A 20,639-nucleotide genomic window follows, 5' to 3' on the forward strand; every position below is an offset into this window, starting at 1 on the left:
TCAACCAAAATCCATTTAGTCACAGCTGTCCGACAATACCGGAATAGAAGCACATATCCAAAGTTTGCACACCTTTATAGCCACTCCAGTGGCCTCTTTATTGGCCGTAGGCTACTTTCCTGCGTTCTCGCATCCAAAACTATTTCATCACTTCTCTAAAAGCTGATAACATCGATTTGTTTAACGCCGACGAGGTGCCAAATAAGAGACAAGTCGTCTCACTAGGCATCCTTTATTACCTTCTACCATCTTCTGATTTATATTTTCAAAGATGAACGCCCTCCTAGCTGCACACGCGGGATGAAATTTGCTGTATTCGAGGCGTGGGAGGGGAAGAAGCGAGCGGGGAGGGGACGGGATCCACCTGCCGTTCTTGTATCCGCGACGCTGCGTGGGCGTTGGAATATTTTCTTCGCGGACGCGGACTAAAATTAGGCATTTTGTGGCTAAACGGTGGCAGATACGTCAAAATGCACGAAATTTTCAGCCTAGAAGGTCAGTAACTCGGCAAACTCTATAGGGAATGACCATAAAATATTATATTTTTAGAATTTTGACCCTCCCCCCCTAAATCGCATTTGAGCGAGGGTCAGGGGTTCACCTAGAGGTCTCAAATTTTTCAGGCCTTATTTTTGATCGGTACCACAACTTTTTTTCATTGGGCCAGATGGATTTGAAAAAAATCGATTTTTCCGATCCGCCCTACTATGCAGGGGTGGAGCCAGGATTTTTTTCTGGGGGGGCATTTGACTATTTTTAAGCGTCTGGGGGGGGGGAGCACGTTCCCCTATTCCCCCGCCCTAAATACAGCTATGCACCTATGTGTATAATACTGAAATGATATAACTATATATTACTATATATATAATGCAAATAGACAATAAAAACATATTATCTTCTTTGAAGATAATAATTGTTTTATTTGTAATCATTCATATTAGAGACTAAATTTTTAGAGGTTAGGACACCCTTGGTACTTGTTCATGAAGATCCCAAAAACAACTATGATTGTAATGTACATCCAAATACTCAAGATAAATTATATAAATCACATTAAAATATAGAAATGAAAGATAATTTATCAGAGAAAAACAGATGCATATGAAAGAATTATATCCATAGCATTGATAGATAGAGTATGCGTAAAGGATATTTAATTTACTGCCTGGCTCTAGTACAATATTTTAGCTGTTAAAATATAAAATCATCAAAATTAGCGTAACTCTGTAAAATACTCACTGTAACAGTTCCTTTGGGCTGAATCTCAACACTCTTGCCCCAGAACTTGAGTTTTGGATGGATAGACCCATGAAAATGGAAATCAGCACCATCGGCATGGAAGGCAGACACAGGAGGATGATGGCTGACTTGCTCACAGACAACTCTGAAGAGTGATGGAAACATTGAGCAAATTAGGAATGAGTTTTCGGTGCTAGAATAAAATACACCAGACTCCCGAATATCCGGCTGTGGTTTATCCGGGTTGCGGATTATCTGTGTTTTCCAATTATTCGTGCCGTCCCTCCCCATCATTAGCCCGGAGACTCGGGAGTGTACTGTAACTCTATAATTTGTTTACACCACAATGGTAATTCTCTCCAGAGGAAATTTTACATAGATCTGCAGCACTAGTTATGTCTACAGAGCATTTCTACCTTCAAAAGGCAAGACAACTGTTTTTTGTTGAAAAACTGACAATAGTAGAGATCGGTCGGGTAAGAATATCACATGAGATTTTCGATTGCAATGCAGTGAAAAAGCCAACATGGATAATTGCTATGAATTCTAGGCTAAAAGTATTCAAAGTAGCTATCTAATTACTATTTGAATAATTAGGTACCTGAAGTCCTCCCTCTCAAGCTCATATGTCTCACCAAGGAGAGGGTTAAAAGGTTTTCCCAATCGCTCCCAATTGAACGCAAGGGCACTTACAGCAAATGCAGCAACATACTGAAAAGAGAGGTGTCGATTAATCCGCATTCTAAATTATCAGTTAATAATGGGAAATAATAGTTCAATCACAAGAGAGGAATACACGTTCAATTAAAAGTGATAAAATTTTAATGCCATTAAAACTCTTCCAAAATTAAATCCTCTTAACATATAGTTCCCCTTTGAGCCCAAATTCTCACTAAACTGCACTTAAACAATAATGAGAATACATTCTTGCCCATAATCTTCTTTTATTTGTAATTAGAATGAAAACTTGAAAAGGCTTTAAAGTGGTGCTTTCATTGGAACTCATTGAGAATTGCTGCAGGAATAAAACAATCTGGTGACAAAGCTCTGAGAATTCAAATTGATATTGTGACCTATTTTGGCTCATCCTTCGAATGGCATTTCTGACTATCACAACGTTCCGTGCCGCCATTGAATGAACCACATACTAGCTTTGAATTCTGTCACCTTCCTTTTTGATGATTGGCCAAAATCTTATATGCATCAGAGAAAGGTAACTTTCAAGCCATATCAAGATGTGCATAAAGAGATTTTAGGAATTTGCTTACAGACATTTCTTCAATACTATGGAACGTGGTAGGTAGGCATATGAGCATGGGCACTACATAATTGTGGGACAAGAAAATTTTTCTACATTGGTATTCAACATTACCTTAAGGCTGTTTTAACCTGACTCCACTTTACATATCAAATCGTTTACGTACGATATCACCAATGAAACTTGGGAATATCAAGAGAAGCCAAAATGCAAAAGTTGTAGGACTTCTGAGAGGTATAGCCAAATAAAAGAAAGGGATAACAATGAATATTTATAACTGGAATAGAACATACCAAGTCAAATACAGACCAATGCTAAAAGACTTGCAGAGGATTTTACAGTTTCTACCACCACACCAGCTTTTGTGATAAGAATGGTAATATTTTTCCATAAGTGGCTTCAAAATTAACAATGGAAATGTACAACAAAATTTTTTATAAGAGTTTACATCAATATTGGCTTGATTATGAATATTCATTTACTATGCCAAATAGGTAGCGAGTATGTATAACTATCGTTAAATATCTAGGAATGCCACCATTCCTCGCACAGGAAAAGAAGGCCAATAAATAGGAAATAAATCACAACTACAGTTACCGCTGGCATCACCCATAGCCATTAAATCGATAACAAGGGACATGTAATTGGCATATTGAATTCTTAAATCATTCACCATCACAACTATCATATCCTCTAACATAATTAAATCACTCAGCCTTATTTCCACACTCTTTTATTTTAATTAACCTAGGATTCAACACATAATGCCATTTTCAAGAAATGCCTACTTGAAAATGGAATTATTTTCAAGTAGGCATTTCTTGAAAATGGCATTATGAGCTCAAACTTAGGTCAGTCAAAATAAAAGAGGGTGGAAAATAAGACTAAATGATTTCATTCTCAGAATTACGCCAGTAACTGTATCTTTTAACATCTCCTTACCTAAACACATTGTCACTATAGTTATAAAAATTAATAAAACTCATTGTTTGCTTAGGTGTAATTTCAAAATTTCATGGCAACAATTCACTCAGAAGGTATAGAATGACTTTGGAAAATAAAACAGGCATTACACATTTACATATTCTTGCAGTGGCGCCGACTCCATGGGGCCTGAGGGGGCCCGAGCCCCCTCAAAAATTCGTTATGGGCGTGAGGAAAAATGTGCCAGACTGGTCAATTTTCCCTGGAGTGTCCAGATATCGAGATTCGAGTTATCAGGGTTCTAATGTAGATCATATGACTCTTCTAAAATGCTTAAAAAACTTAACACTTACTACTTATAAAATTTCCAGGCGCAAGATCCGCGGTTTGGGCCCCCCAATATTTTTCATTAAGCCCTGTATACTTGCGACATTGGCTCTACCTTAAATGATTTAATGGTTGGTATTAATGAACACTTACTCGCATCCTATCCACAGGATCCTGTTCCTGAGCAGCTCTCTTGAGTAGGTGAGCATATTCCATGTACTCCACCATTCGCTGGAGGAAGGAAAGTGGTTCATTGAAGACGACTGGCATAGTAATTTTGCTGAGCTCCTTCCCAATACAGTTTTTCAGCACAGACCATATGCTGAAGTCATTGCGGTTGAACATAGCAACAGGAAGCTTTTGCCTGCAGAGAATAATAAAAAAAAGGATTGAGTATGCAGAAAATAATTGCTAAATTTTCAGCAAAATTTTATGGTTGTTCTTTCTCTGCCAATTTTCACCTCTATGAAACTTTATGCAATGATGTAAATCTAGCATTAAATCATTCATCAAATTTCTTCTGAAGTCTGCTCATAACGTTGTTAATGTCAAATTCTGCACCACGAACAGAAGAAAATATGTGGGTCGCTTAAATGATACACAACAAATTCACAAAAAACCTCAAATTTTGTACATAAAATCATGCTAAAAATAGTTTAAATTTCATAAAATTTGTATTGTAGATAAATAAAATTTATTAGCTACATTGACAAAATTACCCATAAATTAGATACTAAAACTTTCCTTACGTTTAAAACACTGAAACAATCAGAACACCTCTTTTTTAGACCCAAGAACCACAATACAATAGAATGTATCATTAATGAATCAAAGATGAAAAAATGTCTCGTAGTGCAGTCAGAATGTGGAAAGTTTTATAGTAGTTTGGATTCCTCTTCATGTGGTTGTTGGAGTGCTGAATTTAAATTTGAGAGTTAAAAAATTTTGGAGACATTCATTTCAATTTGGTAAAAAAATTACACTTGGCACCTCATAAAAGCATTGAAAAAGGAAATAAATCAAAACTAGCTAAAGAAACTCCTAACAAAGCCCTTTTTTTCAATATCTTGATTGGACTCTAATTAGGGAAATGTGATTAGTTACAGTGATTATCTATACAGATAATCACTGTAACTAATAGTTAAATAGTTACAGTGATAATCTATACAGATTACAGTGATTAGTTTGCAACAATCTCAAACTTATGGCCTATAAATAATCTTGAAAACGAATTAAAGCACACCAAGAGAATATAGCTCATTCTCTGAAAAGTAAAAGATAATTAGTTTAAATTTTATAAAATATATATTAATTTAGTAAAATTACAGGTACTCACTAACCAAAACAAAATACAGAAATTCTTCATAAAAACATGATTGTAGCATGATAAAAAATCCCATTTCAAGGTAAAAGAATACACACTTTCACGATTTACATGCAGCAACAGAATAGTCATGCAAAAGCAGAAAATTGATACCAACAGCCCTATTACAAATGCTGTCAATAGGCGATGTTTTGAAAGGCAAAAAGCAGAAATAGCATCGGAAAAATATTTTGTTCTAACAGGCAACAGACAGGGAAGAAAAGTAGAAAGTATAGAAAAAATGTTTAAAAGGTACATTAAAGCCGTTGGAATTATGTTTAATTAGTCACAATAACGATTAAAATTTTGAAAGGATACAGGCGAGATTTTTTTACTAAACAGAACTTAGAGATTAAAAGCTAGCAGTGCCTAAAATTAAGTCATTGATTAATAAGATGATGTGATACTTACAGGACTACACAAAATTGCAATGTTGTCAGCTGCTAGTGTGAGGGAGGTCATTACTTTACGTAATGAGGGATGACATTAACCAAGACATTTCAGAACAAGATTACCCCTTAATTGACTGCGTAACGTCTCATTCGACCAGACGTTGAAATACCAAACATAATTAAGATTTTCTAGTCATGGCAAAATGTACCAAAAATTTGTAAACTAGTTGATATGGGTTTACATCATGACGCTTCAACAAAAAGCTCGAGAGGAGCTCCGTGTTGTTAAAAGCATCACAACGAAGTAAAATGGACGCGTGCAGTTAGGCTTCGGCCATTTGACCGAAGTGGTTGAGACCTTTGTCATACTTCAGAGATTGCGACACCTTGGGTGAAAGCAGGCGTTAACTCCCAGACAAAATTGCAACGCTACCACTCAAATAACCAATAGAACAACTCTAACGGTTAATCTCAAGCGGTCAAATAGGAATTCCACATAAATTTGAGCGTGAATATAAATTTTAAATCATGGAGAATTCGAACTAATGATGTGGAAACACATGTATATAACATGAAATACAAGGGGGTATACAATGATAGCTTAAGACCTATAGTGACAATTATGAATGGGGAAGCATTAAAACATTTTCATTAATTTGACATTAAGTTAGTGATAAAAATTGCCGGAAATTGGGAAATTGACTATATTTTTTCATTAACACACACCTGTTATCTTCTTCAGATGCGAAGATTTCCGTAAGACTTACTGACTCCATCGTTTTGGACGTCTGAGATTGGGATAAAAACTCAGCTAGAGAGAATTGCCGAGGTTCGGATGGATAATTTTACCTGAAAAATTTCGTGTTCAATTCAAAATTAATTTTTAAAAGTACAGGTAGGAATATCATACAGATAACTGATACTGGTCGTACACAATGATGATGACTATACTAAAAAATGGCAAAAATACCTTACTGGGCTCCGTTAAACCAGCCATGAAATTTACGTCCTGTTGAATTCTTTCGCCCGAGACCAAATTGATCAGTTGTAAGTAACATTTAGATAAAAAATTTTGTTACTTAATTAAATCATAGCGCGTGTATTCTTTTAGACGGACAAAAATATTGAAGTTTTTCTCTCACAAAGCAAGGCGTCAGATAAGTTCTTCCCAGCATAAATAACTGAGTAAAATATTGGAATTCATCGCTCGGGAAACAATGTTGAAAACAGAAGGAGTATAACTGAACATGGTCCTCCCCATGTTTACTATTTCTCGCACCTGCCGATGGAATCAAAACCTTGAAAGGTGAGTATTTGAATGGTATTCGATCTCAGCGATGACAAAATATTTAGCATTACATTCATTTTGACCACATGACTTGAAATAACTAGTCTCACCAATTCAATATCACTTGCTTTCCCTATTCCACTGATTCAACAACTATTTACATATTTTCTTCGGTCATGCTAACAGGAGACTAATCTTAAAAACAAAACACTAACAATGTCATCGAATGCCACGGATACGAAAGAAATAATAACTTCGAAAATGATCTTTCATTATAAAACACACATATGCACTTGAAAAAATACGCATGAAAATTAGCTCTAGATGATTCTATTAGAGGGCATGAGAATGGTAAGAGTGGCCAACGTAGCATAAAAAAGCTACACATGATGGTTTACCGCGACAAAGATAACTATTCATAGTGGTTTACTACATTAGAAGGAATGCACGCCGGAACTCTACTGGAATACGCACGTCAACAAAAACCAACTAGACACAATTACTCCAGAGAAGAGCCTATTGAACTTTATGGCACTATACCCTAGATCGCGGCGTCACGAAGGGCAAATAAAACGGAGTTAGGAGGGTGGACAATTGGTTATTACGGAAAGAGGGCATCGAAGTCAACATTCCACCAACACACCACGTTATTCATACACAGGAAAATGTTGGTGACGATTGAACTAAAATTTAAAGATATTAGTATAGGTTTTAAGCACGTTATCCATGATAAAAAACAAGTCGACCAGGAGGTATGCGTTTTCTGAAATGCTTATGATTCGACTCCGGCGGAGCGGTGTTGACAAAAATTCCCACTACCCGATTTGGAATGAGACTATGTGATCACCAGCGCAGCTAAATATGAAACGATTTAATATGGAATAAATGAGTTTTCACTTTCCACTAGAGAATATTTTAATCCACGCAACGTATTATACCACTATGTGGCTTAATCAAGGCACATCCCACAAAAAGGTGAAACGCTTTTTTGATTAAAATGAAGTTGTTTTGGGGGAACGACAAAGTTCTCTCTGATACGAATCTCTACAATTTCCACCGAGGAAGACATGAGTCCATTAATTTCATGGAAACACTGATAAGATGCATGAATAAACTCATTAGCTCATTCCAATGTTGACTATCGTGGTGGAAACCTTGATTGTGCCAAATAAGTTTGAGAAGGCCTATGAAGAAAAGACTGCCTCGAGGTCAGAGAATCCGTCTCATAAGAAGACACCGTCTCTAATGAAACCGTCGGATTTTAGAAAAGGCGGCGTGGAGTGTGGTGCCCCACTCCCCACCCACCTGAATTCATGCTGACTGGCACCCTTGAATTCGGCGTCCATCTTAGCTCGGCTCCCTGGTGCGGGAGGCCGCCGTTCAGCTCCCGGCACAGCCCCAAGAACTCTTCCGCGCCCGCGACGTCACTCATTGGCGGCCACTGTCCGCCGCCTGGGTGGAGCTGCTCATGGCCACTTCCTCCCTTTTGACTGCTGCGTCCACACCCGCAACAACTCTACGAGGATCGAGTCAAGTGTGTTTCGCGAGGGGGCGTTAGCGGCCTTATTCAGACCCCAAGCGAGGGAACTCCGCAATGGGGCGAGATATTGGTATTATTTCAATTTGCGGCTAGTGTTGTGTCGGGAGAGGAGGAGGTCCTCGTCTTCTCATCGGCTTTCCCTGAGGCCTGTGCAGACGATCGGGTGACAGACAAGAAGGGGAGGGGGCGAAGGGAAATGATAACTCTAAATGAAAAAGTAACTCTAATTTTGCGGAAAAGAGGAATTCATAAATTTGATATTCCTTCGCAAGCTTTCACTGATGCACTTTTTATAATAGACTTCCTTCCATGGATTACTCCACGAATGATATATATTTTTTTAATTTTCAAAATTTAAATGTGCTCTGGGTCTTTCGATCGTCATCAGGAGCTCTCATAATACCAGCGCGTGCAAGAGGATCAAGTTATATGTAAGAAATATAGAATGTACTTATTTGGAAAACGGAGAGGTAGAAAATCTCAATTTACACAAAATTTCCCAAATCTTCTTCATTTCAGCCTTTTTGAGTTCCTACAGTGTCTATTAGTGACCTCTCGATTTGTCTACCTTGTCATGTTTTCCTCATACATCCCTTTATCACTCTTCTTTATTCGCCGTGCCAGAGTTTGACACTCCGGTCAAGATGCTTTCTTCACATTAAAGCTACGTTTTGCCGTTAAGTATTTACATGTTAAACAATATTTCGCCAGGTCTCCGGTTAAATTCTTCAGATTATCTAGATTATCATTTTCATCTCGCTCGTACACTTATATTAGTATCGCAATCGGGGTCCACTCTGGCATAAGACGACGGCCGAGATGTAAACGACAGTTCAGGTAGTCGGACTAAGATGGAAGGATGGCGAAATGTAGTTTTACAATAAAGCTATACGTGGAATGAGTATCTAAAGGAGAAAATTTCAGATTTAAGTTCTATTGAAGGAATTTTCCATCGACAAATGGTGATTCAATACACAATGAATTTTATCAAGTTTTACTTGTCAACGTCTTATGAATGACACCATGGATGGGATGCCTGCTTTTAAGTAAATTACTTCAATTATTTCCGCGGATCATATTTTAATATTTAAACATATCTGAAAACATGTCGCCACAGGGCAGGTGATTATCAGCAGCACAAATGCAATGCCAGGAGATGAAATGAATGGAAAAGATAAGAAACGAGGTAATATACAAAGATTTAGATGCAAAGGTTATTTGTAGCTTTAATACGAAGAAAATATCTTGACCTCACGATCACACTCTAGCATGGCGAATTAAGAAGAGGGAAAAAGGAAGATACGAGGAAAACATGACAAGAAGACAAAGCGACAGCTAAGTATTAGACACTGTAAGAATTCACAAGGATAACTTGGAGAAGATTTGGGAAAATATACGATAATTGGAAATTTCCACCCCTCAATTTTGCATGCAAAACTTATCCTTTTTCCCTTTTCTCCTTTTTCATAGGCAAGATGTACGAGAGCACCAGATGACAATCAAAAGACACAGAGGAATTTGAAATTTTCAAAATTTTAAAAGACATTAGCAAAAAATCTTCAGCAATTTGCTTTACAAAAATATTCTTTCATGTTTAATTTCACTAATTTATTCATCCACCAAACTCCAATACAACTTTTAAGACGATATTTACCAAATCCAATCAATAAGTCAGAAATTGGCCAGAAATTGAAAAAAATTAGCATAATGATCAAGCAAAAATTAAAGAATCAGGAATGTTATTATATAAGAAGCAGTTTAATTAATAAGAGCGCAGTAACAATGCGACTGAAACTTCTTTCTTCCCAAGAGCGTGAGGAATTGATCTGAAACTGACAGAGCCGGTTGGAAACACTTGAAGGGGATAATTCAGGGTTACATTTTATTCATAATTTGGTACGTAAACACAAAATAATGCTATTTTAGTATCAAAAAATGACCTTAGGTGTGAGTTAACTGAGTGTATTATGATATTGGTAGAGATTAGTGATCTTCTGAGTGATATTTGGTTTTAGGAAGTAATTTCCAACTGTGTTTACGAGGCTCAGCTACGGACCAACTAACTGCGAGTGATCTACTGAAAAAAACGAGAGGAAAAATGGCGGTATGTTGACATGTGGTGGTTGTACGATGAAGAACTGAAAGAGGCTTCGACGTCTAATTAAAGTTAAGAAGGCAAAAACAAAATGTGCCGAGTAACTTTGGCTATTGTAGCTCTTAAAGTATTTAAATCAAATGAAGACTTAATAAAGACGTGAAAGTGCTATATTTTGTAGAACGCCTTCAATTTGCGGTATCTCTTCAGATACATTCCCATACCAAACTGAAAAGTGTATTTAAGCGATTTCTCACCGCGATATTTGGTGTCACTCTTCCATAAGGATGGGGTAAATTTTCCCAAATTTTCTATTGGGAAAACCATTTATTGAAAGAATGATAATACTTCGTTCAAATAGAGATGATGCATAATTATGTCAAAAATATTTTTTTAGCTCATGCGCCTTAATGTAAATAACATTGACATGGAGATAAAACTAGTGCTTTCCCGACGAGTAGAATGAATAAGGTTCTCTCGGGTTTCTAGAGCGTCCATTTTCTCCCACGTTTCGAGGTCCGTCACATTGGAGAAAATGGACACTCTAATCCGGATGGAAAAGATCCGTGAAAACCTTGTTCAATATTGACATTATTTGCCAAGCAATTTCTCTAATACATTATAATGAGGCTGGATCTTCACATGTATGCAGGCGCCATTAAGAAAACGAACTTATTTTCAATAAATTCAAAACGAAGATCTTTTCTCCACCAAAATTTGGTTAAATTCGAATAAATTTGTGATTATTGGTGAGAATAACCCGAGGTAAAACAGAGCAGTCGGTTATGGGTGATATTTTGAGGCGTCGCGTTTTTGAAGCCCGCCAAGGCAACGCATGCGGGACATGGTTTCCATGAAATCCACAACAAAAGCCCAACCGCACACCACCACATTAGCGTCACAGCCACCCTAGACTTTTAAAATGTGGGATATTACATATTTTCCAAAGAGTGGCGGTGAAATTCACATCAACTGTCTCGAAAAAATGCCGCAGAATCGGGTGTCGAGCAACGGAACTTCACGCATCACGGTCCAACGGTATTTGTAAGCAGTGGAGACTAAAGCGAAAAGCAGTGGAAATTACGCTGTCTTTTAATGCGTTCCATATGAGCGTGATGCGCAATACGTCAAATCCATCAATTAACAATATGAAAAGAATGAGAGGGGTGTAAATAATGCCCAACAAGAAATGATAAGATATTTATCGCGAATATTTGACGGAAATTTCAGCCCAATCACTTGAATTTGTTCTGCCTCATTCCCAATCATTTCAGTCAACCGATGTAAAATATCACCGTCCTTGAGTGTTACTAAATGAAGACCCGAGGGATGAAGTCACTAGCAACTTATGCTTTTCAACTCTTGTCACCTTTCAAAAAAAATTGCCAACACTGCATACCACCATGAAATAGTTAATATAGATAATTCCACGGTTATACATATCAGTGATTTGACTCGCCGTGAAAATTTCGATGGTGACTTCAGTAAAATATTCCGGACGGAAAAGAAAGCACGACATCAATTCATACATTTGGGGGAGATCTCTTATGCACTTTTTCATTAGCCAACGGACATATTTTTACAACTGTAAATGGTTCCGGCCTGAACAAAGAACTCCTCGAAGCCATTGTGAAGCAGGCCAGATTATCCCTAAATTTAATACTTGGACTTTCTTCCCCCACCCCACACCATTGTGAGCCTTCCAAATATTGAATTAAGGGGCCAGGTGGGAGCCCTCGAGAGGAAATCCATAACTGCGAGGAAAAAAGCGGGCTTCACGCAAATGTTTTAGGAATTCATTTTTTGACGAGAAAGGCCACATCTGGCATGGAATCCTTAAGATATTACATCCGTTCCAGCAAACTTTCACGTACGCCACTCTTCCAACAAAAAGTACAAGATAATAAGGTAACGCCGAATTCGAGGGATTCCAAAATGCATAGAGCAAATTAATATACCTGAAAGCACCAACTGACACATAAAACATCCCCGTTTGGACAGGATTTCGGACTATAAACTACTTTGTTTTGAATTTTGCTCGGAATATAACTTTAATCCTCTCTTACATATTCTCCTCGCACAAAGCCGAAACAGAATAAATTGGAACACGCATAAGTTTACGCTGGTGCCATTTTCTCAGACACAGGAGAGGCAATTGCTGCAAAATCCTCTATTACACTATCAAATGATATTGGAACATAAACTGTAGCGAACCAGTGAAAGAAAACTGATACGACTGCCACTCAATAGTTTCCATATTAAGCGAAAAAATACATATACTATTTACTAATTTAATGCACGAGATTTATATCGGTATAAATGACGCGAAGAATACTAAGGACAATTTAAATCAAATGATACTTGATAGATAGTTTAACTCCTCAATAGACGTCAAGAATATTGGTGCGATGTTTTCAGTATACTTCCGTGTCTCAAAAGGTGTCAACATTCGCCGGTCCATCTGCAGAGGTAGAGATGATTCGAAATTCAAGAGAAAAGGAGACCACATGTTGCCGATACCCAGTCTGTTGCTCCAGTGATTCCAAAGGAAGTATGAGCTGGAGAAAGGGGACGAGGGATCGGAAAACAGTAATAAGGACCAGGCCAAGGGACTAGCGATAGAAGACACTAATATCCACACCGATAAATGGTTTAAAGAAGAGAATCGATAAGAGCGAGAAAGTCTCATTATGGAGCAAAGTACCTCATCGTGAAATTATAAGGGGTGAATGGAAGAAAAATATGTAACCATATATTAGATAGCATGGAGAGAGAGAGGAAGAATCTATCTTCAAGAATAGCTTAAAAAAACTGGCTTACATCCTTAAATACGTTGCAGATAAAAAGACCATAGAATTAGAAAATTTCCCATCTAATATCATGAATGCACCTCTAATTTTCTTACTCAGATATCCAGTGATTCGAACCGAAAGTTGGTTCGGATAGGTGAGAAAAGAGCTCACCCCAAACTCAGCCTCAGGCGTGTGAATCTCACACATTCAGGGTATAGAGGCAAGTTCCTTTCTCTGGGCCATCTCGCACTTCGAGGATTTAAGTAGAAGAGTAAGCGTCGCTCGGGACTTGAATCCGATAAAGGGTACTGGGGGCAAGCGCTCTACCCACTAGGCTACTACTTTCACCTTTTACACTTACAGCAGCATAGAATTTTTCCATTGACGAAAATAGCGTTCCCCACAGATAGGCACAATACACCCCCTTCAGTCCCACCCATATTTATAAAATGTTAAATGATACGTATAAAAATGTATGCATTGTGAGGTTGTGATTCATGATAAACATGAGAAGTATCTAGCAGGAGAGAAAATTCATAAAGAATAACAAACTAACAAGAGTGAAATTTTACGACTCTGCTGCACCCCTCGTTATTTCTTCCACAATTTCTTCGCAATGTTCCGAAAATGGATCTCTTCGCTTCCCTTGAGTTGACAATAATCGATCATTGATTCCGCCGGAGAGCGGAAAGGGCGAGTTGATCGGGATATCATAGCAATAAATGAGAGACAGGAGCGCTCATGATGGCGGTGCAGAAAATTTAACGCAGTAACCAAAATATGGGACAAATAATGAAACTCCAAACTTCAATATCATCAGGGGAAACGAACAAAGTTAGCAAATGGAATACACATCGACAGAGTTTTATAAAAAACCCTGATTCTCCTCTTTCTTCATGAGCATTTTAATTTAACAGGAATCAGTTCCGGAACTAGGATTTTTTTCTGGAGGGGCAAAGATCGGTTTTCCATACGCCTCCCTTGATCTCTCCTCACTCCCTCCCTACCATCCCCCCACCACTACAATATAATAAATCTGTAAGCTATTTTTTGGAGATTAGGTGGTTGAAATTACACACCGTATGTTTGCTATTATATGCATTGATTTATAATTTATAAATTAATAATTATTGTTAAATAACTTTAATTAGAAAAGTTAAATAACTTTTTTCAATAAACTTTTCAAATTTTGCCGCCCCCTGAAATCTGGCGCCAGGAGCACGTGCCCCTTCTGCCCCACCCCAATGCCGGGCCTGACAGGAATAAAATTTCAAATCAAAATAAACAACACAACTGCGAATCACGTGATATGGGATAATACCGTTTCCATTTAGGACGCATGCGCAGAAACAAAAAATCGCTCTTGATTATTCGTAATTAAATCCGCCAAAAAGCACCAGATTAATGAACTATTCCTTCACTTCAAAGACGTCAAGGGTTGAGAGTCTGAGGGTTGTGAGTGGGAGGGGGGATGAATTGGGGATGGCTGTTTCGAAGGGCCGCTTGTTGATTCCGGTGGGGGAGCGGAGAGGGCGTGTCGCTCCCCCACACCGCACCGCGCCCCGCCTCCGGCCGCCGCACCCACAAATCGCATTAAAAGAGAGGAGCAGGCTAAGGCTTCCTATCTCGATGACCCCTTCCGTCGTGTCCATTTCTGTCCCGGAAGGCAGGGGGAGTGGGAAAGCGTCACAATCGGAGCTAATGAGCAGAAGCAGCGAGACCGCGGGATTCGCACGCAAAGCGCAAAAGTCGCACCGACGACCCAACGGAAAGCAGGAGTTGGCGCGACCCCATTCACGATGGAAGAAGACGCAAGCGGGATAAAAAGGCACCCAAGTTTTCCGACTTCACTTTCAATTTACATCAATTTCCCCCCTCCCCCGTTTTGTAGCCTAGTTTTTGTTTTTCAAGAGGCGTGTAAGCGACCTTAGTGTAAGACAACTATCGTGGTTAAAAGCGTAATTATGACACACAGCATGTGGATAATTCGATCCTTATCTTCTAAAGTTAACACTATTTGCAGAAATTTGATCCGAGCATATCGACATTTTCATGTAACTCACGTGATTTCGCTTCTCCTACAGCTTCCATTGGAAAACAGTTCAAGAAGCAACCCGTTGATATGGTAAAACTTTATTTTTATTATGATTCTTTTGGAATAAAAGTATGCAAGATATCTTTTGAAATGAAATATATCATTCCAGCAGTAATGAACTTCTCTATTTCTTGGAAAGGTACCGTCAAAACCTTATACATCGAAGAAAATATGTAATATTTACTTGTAGCAAAAATTGATTAAATTAAAGGTAATAGGTTACAACTTGCCATCGAAGAATCCGATGAAGTACAGAAACATTGCTACAAGACTCGCTTTAGTCAGGGATTCTGTTTTACACAGATAAGCTACATAAGTCAGGAAAAATTTCGACAAATCTTTTTATTTGTAGTTGCCTAAAAGTAAGTAAAGAGTAGGTTCCCACTAGTACAAATAAATTTGAAAAATAATTGGTTTGGTTTCCATAGCCTACGTCTACGGTATGCTATGAGTAAAAAATCCTTTTAAACAGCAAAAAGTGACATATCTTGTTTGTTTGGGCTCGCACGTCCACGAACAAATCTTCTTACGGTGTAATTTGTTCTTCGGCTTGGGGAGACACCGTAGAGACCCCATCCAGCCTTTGAGCATATATGTGCACATGGCACGGGACGAGATGCTATCCGCTACAACGAGTATAAACTTTCCTTGAGCACACTCCAAAATAACGCTGACCGTTATGGCCAACCTCGCTCTTCGCCATAACAGCAAGAAAGCTCACAGTAAGGTAAAACCTTTGCAGATGAGGTCTCAAAGCAGACTAAAAAGCAGAGATAGCTCTCAAATCTCACTAAATTTCGCCGCGTTTCACTAGGAGACCTATACCCCGAGAGGATAACTTATTCATTTACGAAGTTAATCAAAAATATTTCTTCATGACAGCTTCTTCATCCTTTGAGGCTTCTATTGAAATAATAAAGAAATATGTAGGCACTAGATAAGTGAATATTTGGCCAGTTGGAGCCATGGAGTTAACAATTTGAGTGCCGGCTACTAAATTTAAAGCCCTACTGAAAAATCCAGCCATTTTTACTATATTCGTACATTTTTTAAAGCATTAGCATCAAAAATATATTTATATCGATGTGCATTTCAATAAAGATGGACTTTGCTCTTCTTTATGAATGAGTTGAATAACATTTATTGCTAATTTTTTAATATATATTTTAGCATTGAAAACCTACTGTTTTTGAAAAATAAAAAAGTTGCAACATATGATGTACCGCCATAACATGCATAATAATTTTTTTAATACGCTCAATTTCAACTATTTTGAGCATGGAAATCATAAAAAAGCATTGTTCCAAGCAAAGAATTATAAATCCTGGATGACAAAAAAGGTCAATGCACCCTCAACGAACGGTCCATTGGCCCAGAGAATTTTCACACTAAGTGGGCTAAGATGAGGATGCCGGTAGCTACAGAGGACTTTTCGTCCTCAAGACATAAAGTGAACTCTTTTTCCATCGAGCAGTTGATTTTTGAAAAAAACAGAACCACTAAGCAGTAAACTGGAAAAGTACCACGGGCGAAATATTACGGCTTCACGCATACAAAGCCAATTAAATGGAAAGACGTAATATTACGTCCATGGAAATCCTCAGAAAGATTAGCAGGACGTAATATTACGTCCATGGCACGCAAAGAGCAGGTGAAAGACTTCGGAAGAATCACTCAGGAGTTTCAAAAAGAGGGTTATTGTTTTTGGGGAATACAAAAAGCCATTAGCATTAAAAGATAGTACAATCAAGGCTATTTTATTTCCCAAGGCTACATATAAAACCTCAAAAGGAGCATAGAGTCAGAAAATCGTCCCCGAAGAATTGTACATGATGATTATTTGGGATCAGTAGATAAGCACTCAAGCCAATAAGTCATCAAGCCAAAGAAGTATACGTGTTGAAAATTGGCTCTATGACGACCATAGACGGCAAAGAAGAATTGAGCATTGGTATACATTTTCCATCGAACCTTATAATTGATGTCATGCCCTAGCTAAGGTTGACGGAAAATAAAAACAGGAAAAAATAACTTGATATTAGACGCATATTTCAACGAGAGACGTATCAGGACTCGTTCACTTCTTAAAGATTTCTAAGGTTATTGGGGTTAAGGGGTTTACAGAATATGAAATTAAAATTATATTATCTTAAAAAAGTTTCATCGAGCTTCGATAGGACAAAGAAAGTAAATTTTATGAAAATAACTGCATTGAATTCATTGAAGTACATGAGCAAGCTACTGCGATTTTTTAATTCTCCCTATTAGCCGAATTCTTATGACGAAGTATCCGTACTGAAATCATTTTCCGGCCAAAATGTATGTAAAATAGCTTGAAATCAATAGCAGCATCGATTCAAAAATAGAAGGAGTAGAGGGATAAAAAATACCACTCTGCTATACCAAGATATTTTTAGCATACCATAAAAGTAAGCAATGCAGATAAAAAATCTTGTTGTCAAGTCAAAATAAGGTTTGGCATAGTGCCTAGTAATAATCATTGTTTTTCCAATATTAAGTTGATGTAATAATCAACATTTGAATCCAAAAGCCTCAAGATGCTACTGATGATAAATGTTTTTTTTTTAGATTCTATTTCCAAAATTTAGCTGAGCTGGTTGATTGGTGCGCGGTGTCTTTGGTAGTTAAATGTATCCAACTTCCATTAACATCATTTAGAAATATTAGGCAAGCCGACTTAAATGAGAGATCATTTGTTTGTCAATTTTTCCAACCAAATTTCTCAAAGACTAATAAATCCGATTTAATACATAAAAACATGGACAGCGAGAGAAAACTTTTCTATAGTGGATCAACCTAAAGCGTTCCAACACTCCTTCAAATGAGATGGTAGACTTGAGAACGTCTATCTATGGTATTGCAGCGACAAAATGAAAAAATGACTCCTATCTTATCCTTACACTGTGGATAGTTAACCTAGATTTTTCTCGTCATACACCAGATACGCTGAGCACAAAATAAATAAAACAGTGAAAATATTTTTCCTGGGTCTCAGGAAAATCTCCTTCGGAGTTCAAGAATAGACGCCGGACATTACGTAAGTAGAATGTCGATGGAAAGAAAACTGTGAGGGGGACACAGAAGAGGACGAAGAACGAACTTCCGCCACGATCTTCAAGGAATCGAATGACGGAGTCTGGGGATATTCTCTAAAATGGAGGTAGAGAGGAGATAGTTCGAGACTCGATACCTTGGTCCTGGGAAACTAGAAGGAGGAGGCTCCATTCCGTCTCGCGGAAGCATGACTTATTGTAGCCACTTATAGCGCATTTTTACCGCTTTTCATAATGTAAAAACTCTTCTCGGGATACCGCGCGGGTAAGATTATATGAGAGCGCTTTTCATAAATATCCGCATCACGGCGATTGGTGCAGAGTGATTCATTCATTATCAATACTTGGAAAATTTTCTAAGTGCAATTGCAATAAATAGTGTTGATCAGTTAAGAGTTTGATAGATCACATCATGACAAATAAAAATATCATGATGAAATAATTCTTGGAGTATAGGTCAAATGTATATGATGCAAAAAAGTTGTTAGCAAACGTTTCAGTTTATTTAAAACTATCATCCTATAATATTAACTTATTTTCTTATATTTAAAAAAATTATATTATTGCAAAAACCTTTTTCGTAGCATTTTTTATGTAAAAATATTGTATACCATTGTATTTTATATTGTTGTCATGTTTTCATTCATAGCCCTGATGATAATTATAAACTGAAACGTTGGTTAACAAATTTTTTGCATCATATACATTTGACCTATACTCCAAGAATTATTTTATCATTAATTAAATGAGGTCAAAATAAGCCGGATAAAAAATTTTAATTATAAAAATTTCATTTAATAGCCCAAAATGTAGTCTACTTCCCATATAACATTCGAATCGCTCAGCTGTAGGTGACGCGATTGGCAACACCCGTAAAACGGATGAAATCGTTTTAGGCTTTACTTGGTGGAAATGCGATGTATCCACGATAAAAACTACACATGGCGATTTCCAAAATTAAATATAAAACTCCACTACCGACCGTTTCGACATTCTGTGTCATTTCATTCTGGAAAGTGGCATGGAATGTCGAAACCGCGGTCGGTAGTGGAGTTTTATATTAAAGTGTGTGAATTACGATTTGTAGTTAATATTATTATCGTGGATATCCATAAATCGATTTAAATGCGGAATAACAGACAACACATCCACCGACCGAATAGAGTCTCTATTGTCCCTAGCCATTCGGGAAACACTCAGCATCGTGATTTGTTGTTCCACGCCACCTTGCAACACCCCAGGTCAACCTCCGCGTTTCCAAGAGCAAAGGATTTTACACCCGATCCCCGCGTCGTTCCTCTATTTTTTCCGCCATCGTCTCCTTCTGCCGTCAGCGAATTTTTCCAGGACAAAAGGAGCGAGAGTAGTTGATATCGGTTGACGTGGATGAGATAGCCCGACGGAGATGATGGGCAAGTTGAAGGAGGATGAGAGCTGCTGATACGGCATTGTGCAAGGTGGGACGGCAGAAAGGAGATTTACATTAAATGTTAGAAAGCGGAGAGAGGGGAGTTTTTTGGGTGCAGCAATGGAAAAAGCATTAATTTCAAAGGATTTTATCACTCATAAATGTAAAAAAAAACTGCGCTGAAAATTATTCAATTATAAACCATAGTTATGGTGTAAAAATAAACGGAATGGCTATTCAAACTGATGATTGAATGAATATACATAATAATAAAATAATTCGAATCAAAATATACAGATACAGTATCTGGAGGAAATGAAGGGAACAAATGTTTTAGATGAGAAGCTGCGTGTAGAAGTATGAAATGAGGAACAATAGGTAAAAATAAATATTTGAAGCAGAGCCCTGAAGAAGCTAGAATTCGTCAAGCGCCTTGTGGGAAGATTTTGAGATGAAATAGTAAAAGAGAGGTGGATTTTTGGACTCAACTGGTTACACCTTGAATATGGAGCGAAAATATGGGACCTGTCACAGAAAGACTTAATCTGTGTACTGAATAAAATAAAAAGGAAGGCTGCGCAATTGTTCAAAACTGATACGGGCGCACATAAAGCGTTACACGGATGCTAAAAGAATTAAGCTGGGAGCCACTAGATATTCGGGGACTACGCAGTAGGCTTCGATTGGTTAGATATTTCTTGGTAACAGGCATAAACGATAAATTAAGAGAGATATATTGGCAACTGCTGGGTGCAGGAACAACATAGGATTTAAAGAAAAGCCGCATTGCTGCGCTTAGGAGCACATATAAAAATTTTCCCCGAAGAATGGCACGCAGAGTCAG

At 37.8% G+C, this 20,639-nt stretch overlaps 1 protein-coding gene across 6 annotated transcripts in view; it reads right to left on the reverse strand.

The window, feature by feature from the left end:
- Window positions 1-20,639, reverse strand: part of LOC124154594 (oxysterol-binding protein-related protein 2) — a 257,342-nt gene that overhangs the window by 24,005 nt on the left and 212,698 nt on the right. For 3 of the 6 annotated variants that reach the window (XM_046528425.1, XM_046528424.1, XM_046528430.1), the window contains 3 exons: window positions 3,902-4,112; window positions 1,841-1,950; window positions 1,240-1,384 (listed from right to left, as the gene is read on the reverse strand). In XM_046528425.1, the coding sequence (XP_046384381.1) occupies window positions 1,240-1,384; window positions 1,841-1,950; window positions 3,902-4,112 (466 nt within the window). Of the gene's footprint in view, window positions 1-1,239; window positions 1,385-1,840; window positions 1,951-3,901; window positions 4,113-6,229; window positions 6,353-6,473; window positions 6,993-8,096; window positions 8,479-20,639 lie in introns of those variants that run through there. The other 3 variants (XM_046528427.1, XM_046528426.1, XM_046528429.1) reach the window with 3 other exon arrangements.

This window comes from Ischnura elegans, chromosome 2 (assembly GCF_921293095.1).
Source record: "Ischnura elegans chromosome 2, ioIscEleg1.1, whole genome shotgun sequence".
NCBI lineage: Eukaryota > Metazoa > Arthropoda > Insecta > Odonata > Coenagrionidae > Ischnura > Ischnura elegans.